This window comes from Ceratotherium simum, chromosome 19 (genome assembly GCF_057802395.1).
Source record: "Ceratotherium simum simum isolate JZ-2026a chromosome 19, ASM5780239v1, whole genome shotgun sequence".
NCBI lineage: Eukaryota > Metazoa > Chordata > Mammalia > Perissodactyla > Rhinocerotidae > Ceratotherium > Ceratotherium simum.
This window is the reverse complement of record NC_141918.1, coordinates 21,020,001-21,043,625: the sequence shown is the minus strand read 5'-3', so window position 1 is coordinate 21,043,625 and position 23,625 is coordinate 21,020,001. Positions and strand designations below refer to the sequence as shown.

Genomic DNA, 23,625 nt, shown 5'->3' with positions numbered 1-23,625 from the left:
TTTTCTAATAAAGGTTATGGAAAGGTATAAAAAGATATTCTACACAAGTGTAATATTTTTTAAATATTTTCATTTGTCAAAAATTTGGAGAGTCACGGCTAAAAGCAACTCAGAATGTGATTCAATCTAAATAACGTGGGACAATAATTTTCTAATTACTAATTCAAAATCATTATGTTTCTTGGGCAGAAGGATCTTGACTTGGATATTGAAGTCTAACTCTCTTTATCCAATCCTAAAAATAAATCTGTTCAAGCAGACTAACAGTTACTATTTAGCTTGTAAATAAATTTTATTCTTCTCATGCTTTCTGATAGGTAGGTTAGTTATGCATAAAGAAATTAATACTCAATTGTTAAATTACCATTTTTATAAAATAACTAAGCTTAAAAGAGTAAATGTTTTCATTTTTAGTCCAATAAAAGTATTTGACTTATGGAATATACCCAAATTTGATATCCCTAAATTTGATCTTTCAAAAAAAGATAGGGGGCCAACCCAGTGGCTCAAGCGGTTAAGTGTGCGCGCTCTGCTATGGCGGCCCAGGGTTGGCTGGTTCGGATCCCAGGCGCGCACCGACACACTGCTTGGCGAGCCATGCTGTGGTGACGTCCCATATAGAGTGGAGGAAGAGGGACATAGATGTTAGCCCAGGGCCAGTCTTCCTCGGCAAAAAAAAAAGAGGAGGATTGGCAGATGTTAGCACAGGGCTGATGTCCTCACAAAAAAAGATAGGAAGACATTCTTTTAGAAAGAACTAAAGCAGAGATTGGGAGCGGTTATTATGGAATATTCTAGGGTGGCTTTCTTCATTAAATAGTTTATGCACACTCACACGGCTGAGATGAGACACCCAGAGAGCCCATACGGTCTTAAGAAAAATGCAGAAGTTGCGTAGCACCTTCTCTGGGATTAAGCCAGGCAGGTTTAAGGTTGTGTTGAAAAGAGGCCCACAGCCCTTCTAGGTTATTGAAAAATCTTTAATCCGAGGGCATAGTTTTAGATGTCATTAATCAAACCTCTTGATTTAGGTAGAGTTTGGCCTTAACTCTCACAAAATTGAAATATATCAGCTCAAAGTATGATGCTATGAACTTGCTGCATTTATTTTTTGATTATCAAAAGAGTCAACATTTAGCCTAAAAAAGCACATTTCTCTCTTGCAAATAACAAAATCAAAGCTATCCCTGTGCAAGCACTGTACTCAGCACTTAGTGTACATTCTTTCAGTTAATGCTTATGACAGTCTTGTGAAGTTCCATTTTACACATTAAGAAACTGAGGCTCAGAGGGATTAAGGAGCCTTGTCCAGGTTCACACAGTTAGCTAGAAAGTAGCAGAGCTGGGATTTGAATCTTCATATATCTTTTACTCATTATGCGCTTCCTCAAAACAGTTGACTTTGTAGGATCTTAATAAAACTTTTATTTTTTTTTTTCATTATTTCTATTTTAAAACTTCTTTGCTGTGGTATGTTTGATTAGTAATCTGTTTTGGTTTCTAGATCTGTTTTGTTGATTCTTGTGGAAAGCATCTCAATTTTCCCTACTTTTTTTTGTTTGTTTTCCTCTCCAATAAGTATATGATGGGAAAATGTAAGCTAGGAAGAAATTAATGTACTCAAGTATTCCCAGATATTCCTCCTCACCATATTTCAGCTCTATTTTTTCATTATGAATTTAAGCTAAGAAGTCTTTTGCCTCCTCTACTGCTGACTATTGTATTCTTATCTCTTTGGCTATCTGGACTTAAAGATGAGCAAATTCAACTGATGTGCACACACACATTTTTTAAAGGGAATTGTTAAGAAAAAACTAAGGGAAAATGGTTCAAAACAAAGCAATAGTTGAATATATAGAACATGAAAATATATTTTATAACAAATACTATCTGTAATCTATTATAGGCTAAAAATACTTAAAGTCACACCCAAGTGACTGATTACCTATTCTGCCAGAACTGTGGAGAAAATGGTATTTTCTAAGCCGTTTCTTTTCGTTTTAATCTGCAGCCCCTAGCAGGAAAATGAAAGGAAATTTATCTCCTTTCCTTTAAAAAAAAAAAAGAAAAAAAAAAATCCCCCAGGGTGCCATGTTTAATTTCTTCTTGATTGTGTACAGTGGAAAGAGCATGGGCTCTGGCCTCACAAACTTGAATTCATATCTTGGTCTGGTCACTAAGAGCAGTCTTGATCAAATCTGGTGTCACATAAATGGTCGTTTCTTTTTCCTCCTGGTTTTGGAAGGTGGCATAGAATAGTATGTATAACAGACTTTGGAGTCATAAATCCTGGCTCCTTCCCAAGTAGACTTGCGTAAGCTATTTGTAACATCTAAACCCCAACCTTTTCTGTAAAATGAAGGTAGTAAAACTGGGATGCTGTGATACATACATGGGCTAACATATGTAAAACATCACATAAAGCCTGACACATAGTCGGTATTTAACCTTTTGTTTTTCCCAAACTTCATATATTGTTGTAGTTTAAATATCTTTTTATGGATTTTACATATAAAATGAGTTTCAGATAGATACCAAACAAAACAAAACAAAACTCTTCAAAATGAACCCACTTTTTGCATATACCCCCTTTTTAACCTTGCAACATAATAAAATCAGTATGCTTTAATTCATATCAGTAGTATGCCATAGGAATGAGTCTGGGCCTAGTTTGATATTTTCATAATAAAATCAAAGAATGTTAGTGATGGACAGAACCTTTTCTTCTTTGGTTAAATGAGTTTTATTGTCTGTTAGAGAAGCTAAATATTTTTCTCTAAGCCATACAACTACTTGGTGAAAAGAAGCACCAGAACTCAGATCTCAGGTTTGTTCATGAAATGTTTATGTAGGCTCTTTGGTGCAGCAGGCACTGTACTAGGCCGTGGGGACATTATCCCAGCCCTCAGAGAGCTCATAGACACTTGAAGGCAGATAAACAAGGCATATGTTTAACAAGGTAAGTGCTATGATACAGGTGTATATGGTGTGCTGTGGAGCCTAAATAAAGGTTACTGTTTGGCGTGGAAGTTAGAAAGTTTTCTGGAGGGCTTGAAGCTTGATTGTATTCTAAAGGGTGAATAATTAAAAGAGTTAAGGCCTTGTCACAAAAATCTGCTTGTGTTTTGTTCACTCTCATTCATTGAAAGATTGAGCACCAAGATCACTGTTTTCTTCTACACCTGTATACTATTTCTGTTAGTGACCCCAACATTATTTTGTATAATCTACCTGTCTTCTAAGTTTCTTAATATCCTCACTTCCAATTAGATTTTCTTTTACTCACCTCACCTGCCTTGTTCCATGGTCATGCTCTACCTTTTTTCATTTTTCTTTTCATTTTCATTCAGCCCATCACCTTTTCCTTTTTGTCTTCTTCCATGTCCACACTTTCCTCCTTAAACAATTTAGATTAGAACCCCTTATTATAGTCACTCCATCACAAACACCTTTAATTCCTTAGCCCTTACCTGTTTTAAACTTGGCAAAATCTAGTCCTCTCCTACCCCCTGACACCACCCCCATCCCCCCAAGCCCCAGCTGAATATTGCTGGAGAAAATCATAATCATTCTTACTAACTGATCTAACTTTAAATTCTTGATCAAAATCTCAAACGGCAGTCAGCACTGGAATATTTGCTTTTCTACTCTCCAAAATGACTTATTTCATAATTTCTTTTTAACATACAATTCAACACATGCTCTGCCCCAATCAACTTAGCTAAGCATCTTGCCTTGTAAATCACAGAGAAAATGGAACGAGTCAGTTGAGACTTTGCATCTTTGGCATCTTTGCACCTTCAGATCTCCCAACATGTCTGCTTTGTACTCAACCTCTCAATCTGCTTTTCTATTATATTGGAGGTGGCCCTGTTTCTATCAAAGGCTAATTCCTTTCCACGTGCACTGGATCTTGTCTCTTCTCACCTGTTTAAGGACTTTATATATCTTCACTTAAATATCTCTGCTTCCTCACCTCCTGTTATCTCTTCAGCCTGCCAGCTAAGCTTCTGTCTCTAGCTCCCTGAAACTACTCTTGTTGAGGCCATCAATTACTTCCATATATTGTCAAATCTAAGAGTTCGTCTTTCTTCTCATTTTAACCTTTCAGTAACATTCAACTCTTTTGACCCCATTCCTTTCTGAACATTTCTCTTGGCTTCTATGATGCCTGGTTTCCTTCCTACTTCATTGGCTGCTGGTTTTTGCTTATAGACTCTTCTCCTTTTGCTTGATATCTAAATGTTGGAATAGCAAAGGGCTCTCAGTTCTGGATCCTTTTCACTTTTCCATCTTTAGTCTTTCCTTGGTTGATCTTATCTAACCTCTTAGCTCTAAAAACCATCACTATGAAGGTAACATTCAAATTTATATCAACAGCTTTGACTTTTCCCTTGAGCTCTAGATGCATATGTCAAATTATTTTCTTAATATCGCCACTTGGTTGCACTGTGTACTCTTTCATCTGTTCCTCCCCTAGTCTTTGCTAAAATCTGGGAGTTCTCCTTAATTGCTGTCTTTCGTTCATACCTTAATATAACTCATCAACAAGTCCCATTGCCTCTCTTGCCAAACAGATCTCTAAAGTTGTCTGCTTATCTCAGTCTTATGGTTTCACAGAATTGCCTCCTAACCTTTTGAGGTGACAGAAGAAAGGAGTAGAAAGAAAAAAGGAGACACTTTAATCTTCTGTAATGAAATAACCATGCATATTTGTTAAAAAGTGACACACCACTGAATCCCAGTCATTCAACAATTATTTATTTAGAGCTTACTATATGCCACGCACCTTCATATCTCCCAACATGTCTGCTTTATACTTGACCTCTCAGTCTGCTTTTCTGTTATATTGGAAGTGTCACTGTTTACCTTCTAACTGGTCTTCCTGCTTCTATTCCTGTCCACTATATTCATTCACCATGTGTGATCCAGAGTGGTATTTTTGAAACAATCACATCACGTCACTCCTGTGCTTACAATCTTCTAGTGGCTTCCCAAGATATTTAAAATAAAATCTATACTTCTTACCAAGACCTGTAAAGCCTTAAATGACATATGGTCCCTGACTGTCTCTGACTTAACCCTACAATACCAAGCTTACTAATTCAGGAACTTTCCATGTGTTTTCCCTTCCATGAATGCTTTTTTTCAGGTCTTTTTTTTTTTTAATTTTTTGTTTATTGCAGTAACATTGGTTTATAACATTGTATAAATTTCAGGTGTACATCATTATACTTCTATTTCTGCATAGATTACATCATGTTCACCACCCAAATACTAATTACAACCCATCACCACACACACGTGCCGAATTATCCCTTTCGCCCTCCTCCCTCCCCCCTTCCCCCTGGTAACCACCAATCCAATCTCTGTCTCTATGTGTTTGTTTATTGTTGTTGTTATCTACTACTTAATGAAGGAAATCATACGGTATTTGACCTTCTCCCTCTGACTTATTTCACTTTGCATAATATGCTCAATGTCCATCCATGTTGTGACAAATGGCTGGATTTCATCGTTTCTTATGGCTGAGTAGTATTCCACTGTATATATATACCATATCTTCTTTATCCATGCGTGCTTTGATGGGCACTTAGCTTGCTTCCAAGTCTTGGCTATTGTGAATAACGCTGCAATGAACACAGGGGTGCATGTATCTTTATGCATAATGGTTGGCTCTTTTTCATTCAATCAGTTAGCCAAATGTCACCCTCGGAAAGGCCTTTCCATTCATAACTCCCTGATGTAATAATGATCCACATCCTCTACCAATTACTCTGCCACATTACCCTGCTTTGTTTTGGTTTTCACAGCAATTATAACTGTTTCCGTTTATCCTGTTTGTTTTGGTGCCCTCTTTTCCTATTCTCCCCAAAAGTGTAAGTTCTATTAGTGCATGTACCATGTTTGATTTGTTTGTTGCTCTATGCCTAGTACTTTAGAATAGTGCCTGGTATGAAGAAAGCTTTAAATAAATAATTGTTGAATGATTGGAATTCAGTGGCATGTCATGTCACTTTTCAGCAAGCACGCATGGTTATTTCATCACAGAAGATTAGATTAAATTAAAGTGTCTAATTTTTTTCTACTTCTTTCCCCTGCTGCCATTTCCAAAAAGGTTAAAATATATGTAGTCTGCCAATCCTCTGGTTTTATAAAAGAAAAACTCTTATAATCCTATGAAGAATTTGACCTAGGACTTAAGTGTGACCAAGTCCTCTGGATTTGTGTACATCTTAATTATTAGATCATTTTTACTACTTCTTTCTAGTTTGGGTTTTTTTTTCCAGTTTCTGGGTTTTCTACACCGTTCAATTATGAAACATCTATTGTAATTTTTGAATAATTGAGTTAAAAGTCCAATTGAGCTATGTAATTTTCATTATCTGACTACATTAATGATCTCTAAAGCAAAGTTTTAGAAGTATATCTTATGCTGACTCAGACCTTCTGGTCTGAAGTTGAGAATGGGTATGATTTGGTGATATATATTCATATTCTTTTTAGAAGGTTATTCGATACACTATCAACTGGTAATATTCTTGTCACCAGAGCCCATTTACTTCCTCACAATTTCACTTTATTTTTTAGGATGGTATACTGGAAGAGCAATTACGAATGTATCTTCACTGTTGTTTGACACTTTGTGATTTCTGGGAGCCAAACATTACAATTGTCACCACTCTCTGGGAATATTATAGTAAGAACCTGGTGAGTAAATGGCGTATGAATTTGTTCTAGGAATTTGAAGAATTTGTACATGATATTTGAGGAATATTTTCCTTGCTTAATTATGAATAATTATGGATTTTTCTAAAATAGTTAATTTTTTGCAAAGTACATTAGAGTAGCTCAAGACTAGTTTGATCTTTCACAAGCATTATCCATAGAGCGTTGACATAAGGGAATGGAACATTTGGTGTCCCTTTTCTCTTAAGAGTCAGAGTAAGCAGAGTAGCCAAAATTGTACCAGAAAGATATTTTTAAAATTCCTCATTTATAAATGTTTTCTAACAATTATTAATTGCTTGCAACACATTGAACAGTTAATGCTATCCTGAATAAGATACAGTCTTGGCATTTGCGTAGCTTATAGGCTAGTGCGCAGATACACTTATACTGTGGGAGAAAAGTTATAATACTGTGGAATGCCAGAGGAGAGAGTATAATCCAGGGTATGGACTTGTGGAAGACTTCATGAGGTCATAATTTTTTAACTTGGCCAGGGGAATGAGTGGAATTTTCCAAGTACAGAAGCAGAGCATCCAGACAAAAGGAACAGTGTGGACAAATGTATGGAGACATGAAAAGACATGATCTATTCCTATCATGTTAAATAGTTCTGAATGATAGGTCTGAGATGACTATAGAGAAAGACAGGAGAAAAGGCAAATAGAGAAGGTATTCTAGGGCCAGATTATGAAGAGTTGAAGATAATGGGCAGGTGAGTTATGATTTATTCAGGAGACATTGGAAAGCAAGGATGTAACATATTAGGTATGTATTTGAGAAAGTTTTTTCTGAAATTGATTTAAATGAATTGGGTACAGATAAGTTAATAGTCCAATGTAATAGAATAAACAAATAATGTGGTGAGTGAGAATTAAAATAGGGACAATGGATTTAGAAAGCAGAGGATAAATTTGGAAGATAAAATTTGTAAAGGTGGATTTAAAGAATTTAGTTACCTGTTGTGTGCAGAGAGAAGAGAAGATTTGGAATGTTTGGGTTCTGGGTAAATAGTGAACCCCTCAATCAAGATAGAAAAATGAAATGGAAGATTTACGAATAAATTACAAATTTGGGTTTGTATGTAATAGAGCTTATTAAAAATGAGAAAAATACCTTTCTCTGAAGCATAATGTTAGGCTAGTTGGAGAAATGACTGATTCTAGTTCTGAGGCAGAATGTGTATAAGATGAGTCTAGAGTATCTTGTCGTATCTGAAAGCAGAGAAGGTATCCAAGTAAGCTGGAGTCATGTCAAAAGGGCATAGGAGCCAACTTGAAGAAGTTCCCGTTGACCAACGCTGGATAAATTTGAGCATAAGAAAGAATAATGACTGCTGTGGATTAAACAACATATCAGATATGTTTAAATCCTTGAGTTTATGATGCTTTTAGAAAAGTTATTCTGAAAAAAACTGCATTATTCTGAAAACTGTAAATAAAGGAAAATATATACTATATTTTAGAGTAACCAAATTTCTGATGAATAATTCAGAAGAAATGATAGAATTAGAAAAATCACTGTTTTGTACATCTGATGAAATAAGGCATCTGGGCAGTGATCATCAATGGCTGCTAAAACCGTTAAGGTAAAGGCTGGTGGGGATCGTTAAAATGGATAGATCAAGTTGACAACATCATCAATCTTAAAATCACAAAAAGAATGACAGTTGGAACTTACGTGCCTCTTTACTAATTGCAATAGGAAGTACCCAGGATGGCCAATGAAAGAGTCTTACTGAAAAATTTGGTCTGAATCTGATTAGTCCTCTAGATACAGCCACCAATTTACAAAAAAGATAGGTGATAAAAAATACACTAAGTGAACCTAGGGAGATACAAGCGGCTAAATCCAGAATGTAGGAAATTCTACAATAAATGACCTGATATAAAAATAAATGATATGACAAAAATCTTGGGAAACTTATAGAATAAAAGCGCTTTAAGTGGCAAATCAACCAAATGCAGTGTGTGGACCTTGTTTGTATCCTAATTTGGACAAACCAATTGTTAAAAGACATTCTGTGAATAATCCAGGAATTTGAACACCCCTTGAAGTTTTGTGCTTTTATGGAATTTTTATTTTGGGGGGATACGTGGTAATGGCTGTGTAATTTCTGTGATTAAGATGAGTCAAACTTTTAAAGAGCTCATTGGGATTTGCGGCTTTCCATTTTTATTTACTTAGAGACCTAATACTTGTTTTCTGTCTTTTTTGCTTTTAGAATAGTTCTTTCAGTATTTCTTGGCTTCCTTTGAAAGGCCTTGTAAATATCATTAAGTCACCCTTGTCTATGCTAGAAATGGTGAAGACCTGCTGTTGTGATAAACAAGATCATGACCTGTATAAATCCAACAGTAGTTACACCATTTTCCTTTGCATTTTGGCAAAAGTTCTTAAGAAGGCAATGAAGAACAATGGCCCTCATCCTTGGAAACAAGTCAAAGGAAGGTGTGTGCTGTATCTTTCTTTGTCATGAATGTTCACTGGTATCTTTGGAGTAGTATTTTTTAACTTAACTTGTGCTTGGAGGTCCTTATGGTTTACACATTTAAAATGTATTCCTTAATGTAACAGCAAAATATGGAGCTTTTGGATCCTGCCAATTTGTTATAAGAAGGAACAAACCTAATATCCATAACTTGTGGAGGATTTTAGTTTCTTATTTATCTCATCAGTGCTGAAGGTTGAAATTTCATATATTAAGTGCCAGGGATATTAGAGAACTGTTGTTTTTCTTGCCAAAATTAATTGTAATGTTATTATGTAATTATTTGCATACATTTTATTAAAAATTATAGAAATAAAAAACATCTCCAACTCCTACATTGGCAGGTACTAGATTCAACCTATAAAACTTTGTGTTCGTTGAGCCCCACAGTCCCACAAGCCCTGCTTGCTTGAATGACAACTAACCAGGGTACAGTACGATATTCTCATTTGGGGAGTATGCTCAGTTTTCATTTCTGGTGTGCTACAATGAACTTTTGGTCACATCCGTCTGTTTTCTTTTTTTGAGAGTTTTGCTTGTTTAGCGGGTATAAGTTTTAATTGTCTTCCCTTGTTCTACGTCCTTTGCCGATTAGCGTTTCTCTTAGCCCTCTCTGTGCAGGACACTGCCATCTACCACTTGCTCAGCTTATGTGGTCACAGCAGAATACTTCTTATTCTAAGTTGGGACTTCTCAAGAATCACCAAGTGAAATTCCTATTTGATTCCCGCAGTGAATAATTCTTGCAAGATTATGGTGATAGCTTGGATTTTTTTATTCAGAATATTCTTTTTTAATGGTGGCTTTTTTGTTAAACCTCCAATAATAATGTGGCTCAAACAGTAATTTTTTCTTTTGTTCTGTTTACCAGTTTGTTTTTGGATCTTAAATCATTTTATGGGGGCAGGCCCTGTGGCTTAGCGGCTAAGTGTGCGCACTCCACTACTGGCGGCCCAGGTTCAGATCCTGGGCCCGCACCGACGCACCGCTTGTCTGGCCATGCTGAGGCGGCGTCCCGCATACAGCAACTAGAAGGATGTGCAACTATGACATACAACTATCTACTGGGGCTTTGGGGAGAAAAAGTGATAAAAAGAGGAGGATTGGCAATAGATGTTAGCTCAGAGCCGGTCTTCCTCAGTGAAAAGAGGAGGATTGGCATGGATATTAGCTCAGGGCTGATCTTCCTCACACACACACAAAAAAAATCGTTTTATGCAAGACATAATACTCAGAACTTGATTGCTAAAAGAAATCACTGGAATTCGTTCAATAACGAGTCTATTTATTAGGAAATACTATCTACCAAGCACTATAGTGGAAGTGATGGGGGATATAAAGATAATTAAGCAGATCTTTACTTTCAGGAGCTTATCAGCTCTATTAGTTCTTTATAAATAAACATTTAACCTCTCATGAACATTAATCGTTTCTATCTTGAATAAAACAATTATAGAGTTACAAAATTTAACTATCTGTAAGTAGGACTCAAAATGAATGGTTTTCAATTCTAATCTCTTAAATAATACATCAGCTATTAAATTAAGTAGTATTGATGAGAGATTTGTTTAAATGGCTAGTCTTCAACATTTGAACACTAACAATTTTTCTTTGTCAGTAGGTAAAAATAATTTTTCTAGCACCTCGAATTGTCTTAGGGTGTAAGTATAGCAAGAGCAAGTCTTTTTGAGCAGCAGAAGGAGAAAGAGTTTAAGGAAAATTATTACATAAAATTGCCCTGTTGAGATTTCTGTAGAGCACAACAAACTGTACTTAAAAGATTATATATTCTTTCTTATTTGTCAATAAAAATTAAAAAAGAAAGGTGATGGAAGGACTAAAATAATAGGAAAAGCCATGTACTGTATGAAAAGAGCATTTCTAATGTCCTTTGGGAAAGCCACTAAATTCTTTAATTCACTTATAGATGATTTGCTGCATCGTTGAGAATTGTGAAGGTAGGGGTATTCTGTGAGCTTGTTTTCTAAGTAGGAAAAGTGACAAAGCAGCACCATAATGAAGTAGCAGCTAAAAATTTAAAGTAATGAGACTGGCATGAGTATTGAGTGAAATGTTATTTTAAAAGATGGATTTTTGTGACTGAAACAATTTTATTCAAGCAATTTTTTATGTTTTACAGAATATATTCTAAATTCCATCACAAAAGAATGGAAGAACTAACTGAAGTTGGTCTGCAGAATTTTTTCAATCTTTTTTTACTGTTAGCAGCTGTTGCAGAGTTAGAAGACGTAGCAAGTCATGTTCTAGGCCTTCTGAAGTTCCTCAAGCCTGCCTTTCTAACGTCTTCTCTCATTTGGAAGGGTCAGATGGCCTTCCTCTTGATGTATACCCAGAAAAATCTGGACATTAGTGTTTTGGCTGAGAAATTCTCAGGTGCCTTCCGGGAGAAAGCAAAGGAGTTCTTGGTATCTAAGAATGATGACATGGGACAAAGACAGACTCTCTGGACATTTCTGTCTATCTATATGGATGGTGTTCAAGAAGTGTTTGAGACTAGCTGTTGCTTGCATCCTTCCCATGAAAAACTGCTTAATGATGGATTTAGTATGCTTCTGCGAGCTTGTCAAGAATCTGAACTTAGGACAGTATTGAATTTTCTACAAGCTGTTCTGGCCAGAATCAGGTATGTTTTTCAGTACTATGCTAATATATTGATTTGTTTTATATCATCACCTATGTTGATTCTATATTAAAGTTTTCCTTTTGACATACTCATGAAATCCAAATGTAGAAAGAGGAGTTGGTTTTACTGCTACATTGGCGTAAATCAGGAGTTTTCAAAAGGTAGTTCTTCAAATGAAAGCTTATAGGCAAACACATAAAGCTAAATTCAGAGCAGCTCTGGGGCAGTCCCCGAGCTATGCCTCTTCGCCTCTCCTTCCCTTTCTACTTCCCCTAAAAGAGTATGATTAGCCACAGGATGTTTCAGACATTCTAAGCAAGATGATGAGCTCAAATCTGAGGTGGCTTTTATTGAAACATATGCAATTTTGTGCCCGTAAGTAGGTTTTAGCCACACTGTACCATTAAAAAAAGGTAAGTTTCTTTAAATATTTTGCAACAGAGTTGTAGCCTCAGATGCATGAAATACTTCCAGCTAAAACAGTTTATTCTGAGATTAAGATTGGATTGTTCTATTTATAACACCAATCACCTAAACAAAACTTATATTGTTTTCAGATCCACTTAAAATATGCAAATATGCAGATACACTCAGACCCAAACAATAATGGAGAAGAACAGTGGTTATGACATTTATTGCCTTTAACGATCTTTTCACATAACAGTTTTACCTTTGAAGTGCATGTTAAGAAGTTAGATACTACCACTCTGTGTAGTTAGTCGCTGTCACTGAAAAGTTTTGTAAAAGTTATATATAGAAATACGGTTTTATTTAAAATCATGTCTGAAGGTAATGAAGAGACTGTTTCCCTCTTCCTAATACCACATTACAGAAGTAGCATCTGTTTTTCAAAGGTACTAAGCTTAATAGAGTTTCTAAATTTTGGAAATTGATTCATTACGAATTTTAATTATTGCTAATTTACTTAATTTGCTTTACGTTGGGCTGTGTGTCCATACTGATTAATCCACAGGTTTTCACTCCTTGTTAGGTTTTATGTAGTTTTTATATTCATCAGCTCTTACAGTTCAAGTTCTGAAGGTTTAGCCAGAGTTCTTGATCACATAATCATCCCTTTATCCCCCATTGTAAGCCGTATTAATCAACGGATCTTAAACCCTCAAATTTTTGAATAGATCGATAGATGGATAAGTAAATGAATAACCAACTTCATTAAAAGAAGCTTTTACTAATTCTGGGTCTTAACCACAAACCACATTTGTTTGTTTTTAATAAACGCTACTAGAGTTTATTAGATAGTATACTTTCCCAAGTGCCAAATTCATTTCGTTTGTTCAATTTTTAAATAAGTGGTAAATAGTATTTCCTAGTGCTTCCTAGGCAAAATTAGAAATTTCTATATTTCTGGTACCATTTTGGGTTTGTTTATTTATACAGGCATGCACCACATAACGACGTTTTGGTCAATAATGGACCGCGTGTATGATGGTGGTCTCCTAAGATTAGTATCATATAGCTCAGGTGTGTAGTAGGCTATACCATCTAGGTTTGTGTAAGTACACTCTGATGTTTGCACAATGACGAAATTGCCTAATGACGTGTTTTTCAGAATGTATCCCCGTTGTTAAGCAGTGCATGACTGTATTTGTATTTGTCTGAATATACCAAACAAGAAGGAAGAGGAGGTTGCTGGTCTGAACCATCCTGGTGATAAGGAGCTACAGGCTCCAAAAGATTTAGGGGGCAAAGGAATAGAAAATGAAGGGGGTGTATGAGCATCTTGAGAAGAGGCAGTCATGGAAACCAAGTGGCAGAATCCATATATCTTTCTGCCTTTTCCTTGAAGATGATGGATATGTCCCTTTTAATCATCTTAACAATTGTATTTCTTCTTACATAGGTGTTTTTTTAAACAAAGATTCATATCCTATAAATACTATTAATTTAATTTTTTATTTAGAAGTTTTGGGGAATCTTTTTTTGTTAAATTTTTCTTTAAATTGCAAATTTAATATAGTGTCATAGTAAAAATGGTGAAAGAAAAAAAAACGACAAGTAAAGGTGACAAGTGCAAGTTTCTCTTCCTTTCTTCATTCTTTTATTCTCTAGTTCAGTGGTTCTCAACTAGGAGTGAGTTTGTTCCCCAAGGGACATTTGGCAGTGTCTAGAGAAGGTTTTGTCACAACTGGGTGGGGGATGCTACTGACATCTAGCAGGTAAAGGTCGAGTATACTGCTAAATATCCTAGGCTGCACAGGACAGCCCACACAACAAAGAATTATCTGGTCCAACCTCAGTGGTGCTGAGATTGATAACATGGCTCTAGTTCTACTCAATAGAAGTAAAATGGTTTCTGATAGATCCTTCTAGAATTTGTCCTAGTTATAGGCTTAAAACACAAAATGGATGATCTTTGTTCTGCAACTTCCTTTTTTCACTTAATATTTCCTAGACGGTTTTGCATGTTAGTATATGGAGACCTATCTAATTCATTTTAATGGCTACTTAGTGTTTCATTATATGGGTGTACCAAACTTTATTTAACCAATCCCCAAATAATGGAAATTTATATTGTTTGCCATTTTATGTTATTATATATGTTCTTTTTTTTTTTTAATTTTTATTTATTTATTTTTTTCCCCCAAAGCCCCAGTGGATAGTTGTATGTCATAGCTGCAAATCCTCCTAGTTGCTGTATGTGGGACACGGCCTCAGCATGGTGGGAGAAGCGGTGCATTGGTGCGCGCCCGGGATCCGAACCCGGGCTGCCAGCAGTGGAGCACGCGCACTTAACCGCTAAGCCACGGGCCGGCCCCATTTTATGTTATTATAAACACAGTTCTATTTAACATTTTTATACATGCATTCCCTGTTTACTTGTGGAAGTATATCTGGAGATTAATTCCTGAGATTAAATTGGTATATGTACATTTTAAATGTGGTTGGATATTACCCGATTTCCTACAAAAACAAATTTGTACCAGTTTTCACTCTCCCTGATAGTGTATGAGAAAGCCTCCTTTCTCATTTTTAGATTAGCGTATGGAGTATATTTAGAAAATGTGAATTCTAAGATAAACACAGAAGTTTGTTAAAAATGTTAATAGAAACTTGGTAATAGAAGAAAGAGACTTATTTTGAAGTTTGGAGAGGTTTAAAAATGGAAATACAAAGAAAGTGAAATAGGAAATTATTATTTCTTTATTTCTTACTGTATTAATTTACTAACTTCTTTTTGTGTTTAAGCTCCTAACTGAAACTTTTTTGGTCATTATTCAAAAGTAGTAACTAGAAACACAAGAATAATTCTTTTATTCTTAAAAGATGTACAGTTTACAAATACCATCTCATTTATTTCTTTACCAACCCTGTTATCCCTGTTTATAGATGAAGAAATGCTAACATGGAGACTTTTTGTGACTGACTCAAAATAACACAGTTAAGTTGCAGAATTGGCATTCAGACTCTAACCCACTATACCTCAGCTGCCTTCTTATACCATTTTTATTTACTTTTTTTTGTGTGAGGAAGATCAGCCCTGAGCTAACATCTGCCAATCCTCCTTTTTTTTTTTTTTTTTTTTTTGCTGAGGAAGACTGGCCCTGGGCTAACATCTGTGCCCATCTTCCTCTACTTTATATGGGACACCGCCACAGCATGGCTTTGACAAGCAGTGCGTCAGTGTGCGCCCAGCATCCGAACCCGGGCCGCCAACAGTGGAGCACACGTACTTAACCGCTACGCCACTGGGCCGGCCCCCTTACACCATCTTTATAATAGTTTACAGATAACTAAGCAGAAACTAACCATACCACTACATTTTTATAAATTTGGAGGTAATTAAATGAATGAAATCTGCAAACTGTTTGCAAACCTGGAAGTATTACCACTAGTCATATGTACTTCTGAGTACTTTTACCTTTTATTTTTGCTACTAAAAAAAGGGCAATTGCTTAATAGGGACCTTTGATTACTTTGTTTCTATAATTCTGCAAGTTACATATTTTTTTAATGAGTCATTCGTTGGAAAAAATGAATCACAAAGAGGGGCCAGCCTGGTGGCATAGTGGTTAAGTTCACATACTCTGCTTCAGCAGCCCAGGATTCGCAGGTTCGGATCCCGGGCACAGACTTGTGCACCGCTTATCAAGCCATGCTGTGGCAGACATCCCACATATAAAGTAGAGGAAGATGGGCACGAATGTTAGCCCAGGGCCAATCTTCCTCAGCAAAAAGAGGAGGATTGGCAACAGATGTTAGCTTGGGGCTAATCTTCCTCACCAAAAAAAAAAAAAAAATCACAAAGAGCTGTGGACAAGTAAATCACATTTTATTTATAATATTTATTTATAATAATAATTTATCTTTGATTTATTAGCACCATTTCAACCATCTAAATTTCACTTCTTGTAATAAAAACAAATTTTTGCTCTTTAAATTCAATTTAGGAGAAGTCTTTTAGCATTAAATCCAAAGTTTTAGGAATGTTGGAAAAATATTGCTTGCAAGTACACTTTAAGCTATAGTGCATCTGTGTTAATCCTGGGGGTCACTATTCGGAAATATAGAGGTAGGAATCAAGAGGGCATAACGAAGATTGTCGATTATATAAGGTGAAAGTATGTTACATTTATGTTAAGAGTTTCTTTCAGCTAGATCTGGTTTGAATTTCTAGTTTGCTATCATTTCTAGCAGGGGGCAAGGAGTGTGGTGTTGATCTTCAGGACTAACCTATGAGAAAAGGACATAAATGTTCATGTTGATAACATTTGATTCCTTGTACAAATGTTTATTTTTGTTTTTGTTTTATACTGTTCAACTGTGATTGAAAACAATTGCTATAAGTGAATATCAAATCATATGTAACTTCTATTGCCAAAATTATGGAGCAGTTTTAACAGATAGGTGTATGAGGTCAATGTGTGAATAAAAATGGTATAGAAATGTGTAGGTCTTTATTAATGCTGTCATAGTTTAGTCACTGCCATCTTTAAAATTTCTGAAGCTTGCATAGTAATTTGAACACAGTTCTTCAGTGAGACTGATTGCAGTATATAATAAGAGGGACTGTGACTTAGATAGTTTCATCTTATTCCATCAATCTTGAGCACTTCCATGGCAGATATCGGCTCGACAGACTTGCTTTTAGTTTGGAATCTTTTGGCGAAGGGCCGGAGAGATCATTCAGGATTGTTTGCCATATAAAGAAAGAAAGAAAGAAGGGAGGCAGGGAGGGGAAACACAAGAAAAAGCCCTTTAGGTATTTGGTCATAGAGATGTGTTCCTAATTTCTTAACCCCAAATCTGAAACTTCATTGAAGATCTTTTCATAGCATCTTTTAGGCATACTATAATATTATTACTGTTAATGTTATTAGAAAGTTCAAAAACATTTTGGATAATTGTTAAAAATTAAAGCATAGGCTTTTTTTTTCCTAAGAACAGAGCTAAATTCTTTGAATTTTGGTTTAGATAGGGAAGATAGGTTACATAGATTGATGATATTTATTCCTGGCTGCATCCCTGACAAAGGAAAGAATGAAATACTTTACCTTAGCAATCTCTTCTGTTTCCAAATTCAGGTGGGAATAAGGTACCAGTCCTTGCATAAATGTGTGAGTGTGTGTGTGTTGAACTGGGTAATAGTTTTATAACTGTATGACAGAGAAATTATAGGTAGGAAGGAACTAAGATCACTGATTAAAGGGAGAAGCGGCTCCCTCTAGGCTGTTAAGAAATAATAACTTCATATGCCACTTTCTGCTAACTGGAGCTGATGGCTCACCAGAGCATTCTTTATTGCTGATTAAGTAGCATTATGAAAATACTGACTTGGTTATGTTAACTAAATGCCTCTGTGTTTAAAACTTGGAATGTCAAGTAGTTTTAGCAGTCGTCTTTAACATTTCACATTACCTTTCTGGAATCACATTTCTAGTTCTCGCTTGCTGTTATTTGAGGTTAATGTAAAAATGGCAGTCTTTCATTTGTGGAGTTAGGTGTAGCCAAAAGCTTTTCTTTAATTATATCCATTCATGCTGCTATAGTTAAGGGTCTGTCAGCATTTCCATTATGAACCTCCATTTTCAGGGTTTTATAACATAGCTATGAAAATTAGCTCTGGGCAAAAACTTGACACACAAGGCCTCATGAGATTCTCCCTCCTCCCCATCCCCCCTTTTCATTTTTATTGAAGTGAGGGTGAGTGATTTCAAAATGCCTTTTGGCATCTGCAAATATCATTTGGAGTTTAAAAAGAAACAATAAATTTTCAAGCTTTGTACCTGTTTGTTCTACCACTTAAGGGAGGTTGCAGACTTATGAATTTAAGCCAAATGGATATTGATCAACTGACATCCTATTTTGTATTAAACAAGAGCCTAGTTTCAAAGAAATCTAAAGGCAGTTGAAAACTTGCCTAAAATGTTAAATATTGAGACTAAGAAATAGTTCACCAGGGATGATTACCTTTTTTGGATAATCACTGTGCTCAAGTACAACTCCTTAAAAGATTAAGACTCTTTTTCCTGGCTTCAAAATACATTTTGAAAGTACATATGTTTTTAAATCCCTTTTCTTCTTTTCCTGTGACCTTAGAAGGTCATCTATTTGTTATATATCTGTTTTGACATTTGGAATGGACATGTGTGCGTGTGTGTGTCTGTGTGCACATGCTTGCAGAAGAACTGTGTTTATTATTCCCTTCAAATGTTTTCCATGCTCAACAATTCTAGTTATTTTAATCTTTATTGATATGGTATCATTTAGTCGAAACAAAAAATTTTTTAAGATCTTTCCTTTGGTAAGAGAACTGGGAGTTGTCTAGGTAGGGAAGGAGGTGATATAAGAGGAAATATTCTCATGAGGGTCTGCTGTGTGCCAAATAATATACATTATTTTTCAGGAAAAATAGAAAGGATACTCTTGACAGCATGCAAGCCTTTTACTCCATTTGTTACTGGGTGTTCTATTAGTATGAATGGGTAATAGCTTGTAATTATTGAAGAACAGTTTACTACAAAACAAATATGAAACTGGATATGATTTTAAAAATAATCAAATCAAGAGTTATTTATTTGCATAGTATGCTTAGTATATCTCAGATTGCTCAAAATATCTGCTGATCTGTTGTTTCATCATATGTGTTTATATATATATGTATATACATATATATATATAATATGACATATGATTTGATGCAGATTTTTATTTGATTTGATGCAGATTTGGGGGCAGTGTTCTAATTGTTTGGGAAAGAGAGCACATGGGTATGCCCCATGGAAAAATGTATTTCCAGTTTTTATTTGAAAAATCAAATAGTTATGTTGCTCACTAAGAGTGATCCATCTACCAGTTTTGGTTGATTCAGAGAAAGCATAGGCATTTCTGAGGGAATGTAAAATAAATCTTAGTATTTGGGGAATATATAAAATAAAGGTTCCTTTTCATCATTAAATATTTCATATATCTTTCAACTGAGATTTTTCATATATACTATGAATTAGTATTTTTACCTTATTTGCTCTTTACCAGGCTTGAATTTTGCAAATTGTGTTTACTATAGCCCTTTTATGTTACATATTTTATAAATTCATAAAATAAATTGTTCACCCTATTAACTTGGAAATGTTTGTGAACGTTTTTTGTATTTTGCTGAAACATAGGTTATCTGCTTAATTTTTCATGTATAGGAATTAATATTTGGGTCATATATTTAGTCTCCAACTAGCTCTGTTTCATAGATATGAATTCTCCTTGCATAAGTACAAAGCAAATTGTACTTTGATTCTTTGAAAATATTGTAAGAGAAAACTTAAATGTGTTTAAATCTTTAGCTTTATTTGTAAAATTAGACTAATAGCACATACCTCACTAGGTTATTTTGAGGATTAAATGCAATAATGAATATAAAGTGGTTAGCACAGTGTCTGGCATATTAGTAAGTGTCAATAAATTGTTAGATGTTGCTCTTATTATCATTACTATTATTTTCAAAAGAACCCATGATGTAATCATTTCTTTGTACTACACTTTATGCCTGGCAACCTCAATGGACATGTGTGTGTATTTGGACTTATCTTGGATGGTTCTTAACCCTTTCCTAATATAGTACCTTTAACATAGTGGCCATTCAATAAATGCTTTTTGATGTGTAAATGAATCAGATTCTTTAAAAACAAAGTCGGGATTGTAGGGAATATGAACATTGCCTCACAATTATAGACCTGTTGGAAATTGTGATTTTTATATTACTAAGATTAGGTAAGGAGCTGCTGTAGAAAAAGAAAAGTAAGTTTTTAATTTAGAAATGTGACATGTGTGTATGTCCTTCCTTTCTCTCTATATCCAGTTGATTGAGAGAATTTTTTTTTTTTTTTTGGTGAGGAGGACCAGCCCTGAGCTAACATCCAAGCCAATCCTCCTCTTGTTTGCTGAGGAGGTCTGGCCCTGGGCTAACAGCCGTGCCTGTCTTCCTCTACTTTATATGAGACACTGCCACAGCATGGCCTGACAAGCAGTGTGTCGGTGCGTGCCCGGGATCCGAAACGGTTAACCCCGGGCCACCGCAGCGGAGCGCACACACTTAACTGCTTGCGCCACTGGGCCGGCCCCAAGAGAATTATTTTTAATGTCTTCTTTGGAGGATCTGTTTTATCATCCATTCTCTATTCTCACTACCATTTCCTTTGTTTTTAGACCATTATCAATGCTTGCTGTATCTCCCTGCCTCTAGTGCCTTCCCTCCTCAGACCATCTCTTTTTTAACAGCTTTATTGAAATTGAAATGTGTCACTTATCATACAATTCACTTATTTACCAGCTTTATTAGTATATAATTCACATACCATACAATTAATGGTTTTAGTATGTTCACAGGCTTGTGCAATCATCACCCCAAAAAGAAACCCTATACCAATTAGCAGTCACTCCCCATTCAACCCCACCCCCCATCCCTAGCAACTGCTAATCTGCTTTCTGTATCTATAGATTTGCCTATTCTGGACCTTTCATACAAATTGAGTCATATAACATGTCAAATTTTGTGACTAGTTTCTTTCACTTAGAGTAATGATTTCAGAGTTTATCCATATTGTAGCATGTATCAGTACTTCATTCCTTTTTATTGCCAAATAATCCGTTGTGTGAATATGCCACATTTTATGTATCCATGCATCAGCTGATGGACATTGAGTTGTTCCCACTTTTTGGCTATTATGAATAATGTTGCTATGAACATCATGTACAAGTTTTTGTGTGGGCGTGTTTTTTTATTTCTCTTGGGTATATACTTTGCTGTGTCATATGGTAACTCTGTTTAACCTTTTGAGGAAATGCCACACTGTTTCCAACGTGCCATTTTACGTTCCCGCCTATAGTGTATAAGGATTGCAATTTCTTCACATCCTTGCCAGTGCTTGTTGCTAAGTGTCTTTCTGATTGTAGTGATCTTAGTGGATGTGAGGTGGTGGTATATTCTTGTGGTTTTGATTTGCATTTCCCTGGTGGCTAATGATGTTGGTCATGTGCTTTTCATGTGCTTATTGATCATTATTTCTTCTTTGGAGAAATACCTATTTGGATCCTTTGCCCATTTTTAAGTTGAATTATTTGTCTTTTCGTTATTGAATTGTGAGGATTATTTATATATTCTAGATACAAGTTCCTCATCAGATACGTTATTCACAAATATTTTCTCCCATTCTGTGGGTTGTCTTTTCCCTTTCTTAATGTTGTCCTTTACAGCATAAATTTTTAAAATTTTACTGAAGTCCTAATTATCTATTTTTTCTTTTGTTGCTTGTGCTCATCTCATATTCTCTTGACACATTTATCTTCTTGGAGAACAAGTCTGCTTATGTCATTCTGTGTTTAACACCTTTAGTGATATCCTAACGGACCCTGAAAATTTCAAATTCCTTATCATGGTCTTCAGAGTCATCTACAGTCTGGCTTTACCCATGTCTGCAACTTTTTCTTGTGATTACCCTTTACTTTAGTCAGATGGAACTACTAGTTCTCAAGAAATCTCCAAGTCTTTCTCACCTTTGTTTATATTCTCCTGTCAAACCAGTTGAGGGTTCAGGCCAGAGCATGGCCAGGACAGTAGAGGACTGAATAAGCAGAAATTATGTGAAAACCAATGATTAGAAAAGTGTTAAATCCAGGAAATGAAAGTAATTGTCAAGATCAGAAGTCAGAAATGGTCAGTGCTGGTCACAGGAGGCACAGAGTAGCAAAGTACTGAAAAAGAAGGAAAAAAACAAAACAGAAGACTTAGAGGGATTTGGGAGAAGGGAAAGGTAGTTTCAGAAGTTGGCAGTAAATAGATCAGAGCTCGAGATGCAATCAGAGCATCATATATGAGCATCATGTATGGGAGGAGCCAGAATTCCAGGCAGTAGTAGACAATTCCACTACAGCAAGTTGTGCTTTTTACCTCTGCTTCTTAAGGACCCCCTCCCAGTGCCTGAGAGTTGCTACTGTTGCAGCATCGTATAAAAAGCTTTTGGGTCAATAAACCTGAGTTCAAATCATCCCTCTTCCTCTTACCAACAGTGCAATCTTGGGAAGTTACTTAACCTTTTCTAAGCTTCGGCAACATCTTTATAAAATAATACCCGCCTTATATGTTTCTGTGAACATCTGCTTAGATCTCTGCTATTCATATATACTAGCTACGTGTGACAATTTAAGTTAATGAATATAAGTGAAAAATTCAACTCCGTCACACTGGTTACATATCAACTCCTCAATAGCCGTACGTAATGTAGTCAGTGGCTACTGTAGTGGACTGCAGAAGATCTCTTGGACAGCACTGACTTAGATGCTGTACCTGTCCTGAACATGGATCATAATAATCTCTCAGTACATATTGCTTTTCTTCATTTACCTTTTCTTCATTTTTATGTGAATAATATTATCCTTTATTCCAAGCTTCTCTTGAAATGTGTGGTTGTCAGTGTGTCCCCAGTCTTGAACAGGCTCTCTTCCCTTTAAAATTCCTTAATACTTTGTCTCTAATGTCCTTTACTGCTTTCTACTTTGTGTTGTAATTGTTTTTTACAATTTACAGAGGATATATATTCATTCAACAAATTGTTTATTCACCAAATCCAGCTAGCATCCATGAGTGTCTACTATGATAGCAGGCATTATAATAAGCACTTGGGGTACATCAGTGAACCAGTTAAATGCAACATTTATGGTGTGCACTCATTTATTTATTACAAGAAAAATAGACTGAGAAAATGGAGAGAAAGGTACTTAGGTAAGTGTTTATTCAAACCATCACCTTTTCACCATTTCATATTTTACTATTTCAGTCATTCAGCATTATTTTAATGATTTATAGTTGTCCCCAAAATTTACCTGCTTATTTAACAATTCTTGCCGATATCCACATGAAAGTAGACAACAGTATCTGTGCAGTCAGGCTATGGATTTAATGTATAATCTGAATTTCACCTCCTTGTTTATTGCCTCCTAAGCACCAGTAGGCAGAGGAGACCTCCAGAGGAATGATAGGAGTCCATTCTTCTGAATTAATTGAAAAGTTTTTGAAGTTATTGAAAAATAAAACTCGTGTCTACTCTAGCTGAAATTTTTTGGACCATTTTTATTATTTTATTTTGCCAATTCCATAGTTATCACCAAACTATTCTCCCATTGAAATATGGCAACAGGTCGAGAAGTGGACCTTTGAGCTTTTACTTTGCTTTTGTGAGTTTCGAGAACCTCTCCATCAAGGCTGAGTCCACAGGAACACTTTGAATCTAAAAGTAGACATGATCTGTATTTG

At 35.6% G+C, this 23,625-nt stretch overlaps 1 protein-coding gene across 2 annotated transcripts in view; it reads left to right on the top strand.

The window, feature by feature from the left end:
* MMS22L (MMS22 like, DNA repair protein) overlaps positions 1-23,625 on the top strand; it is a 133,156-nt gene that overhangs the window by 36,992 nt on the left and 72,539 nt on the right. For both annotated transcript variants that reach the window (XM_004422141.3, XM_087443906.1), the window contains exons 12-14: positions 6,592-6,711; positions 8,954-9,180; positions 11,361-11,864. In XM_004422141.3, the coding sequence (XP_004422198.1) occupies positions 6,592-6,711; positions 8,954-9,180; positions 11,361-11,864 (851 nt within the window). The remainder of the gene's footprint in view (positions 1-6,591; positions 6,712-8,953; positions 9,181-11,360; positions 11,865-23,625) is intronic.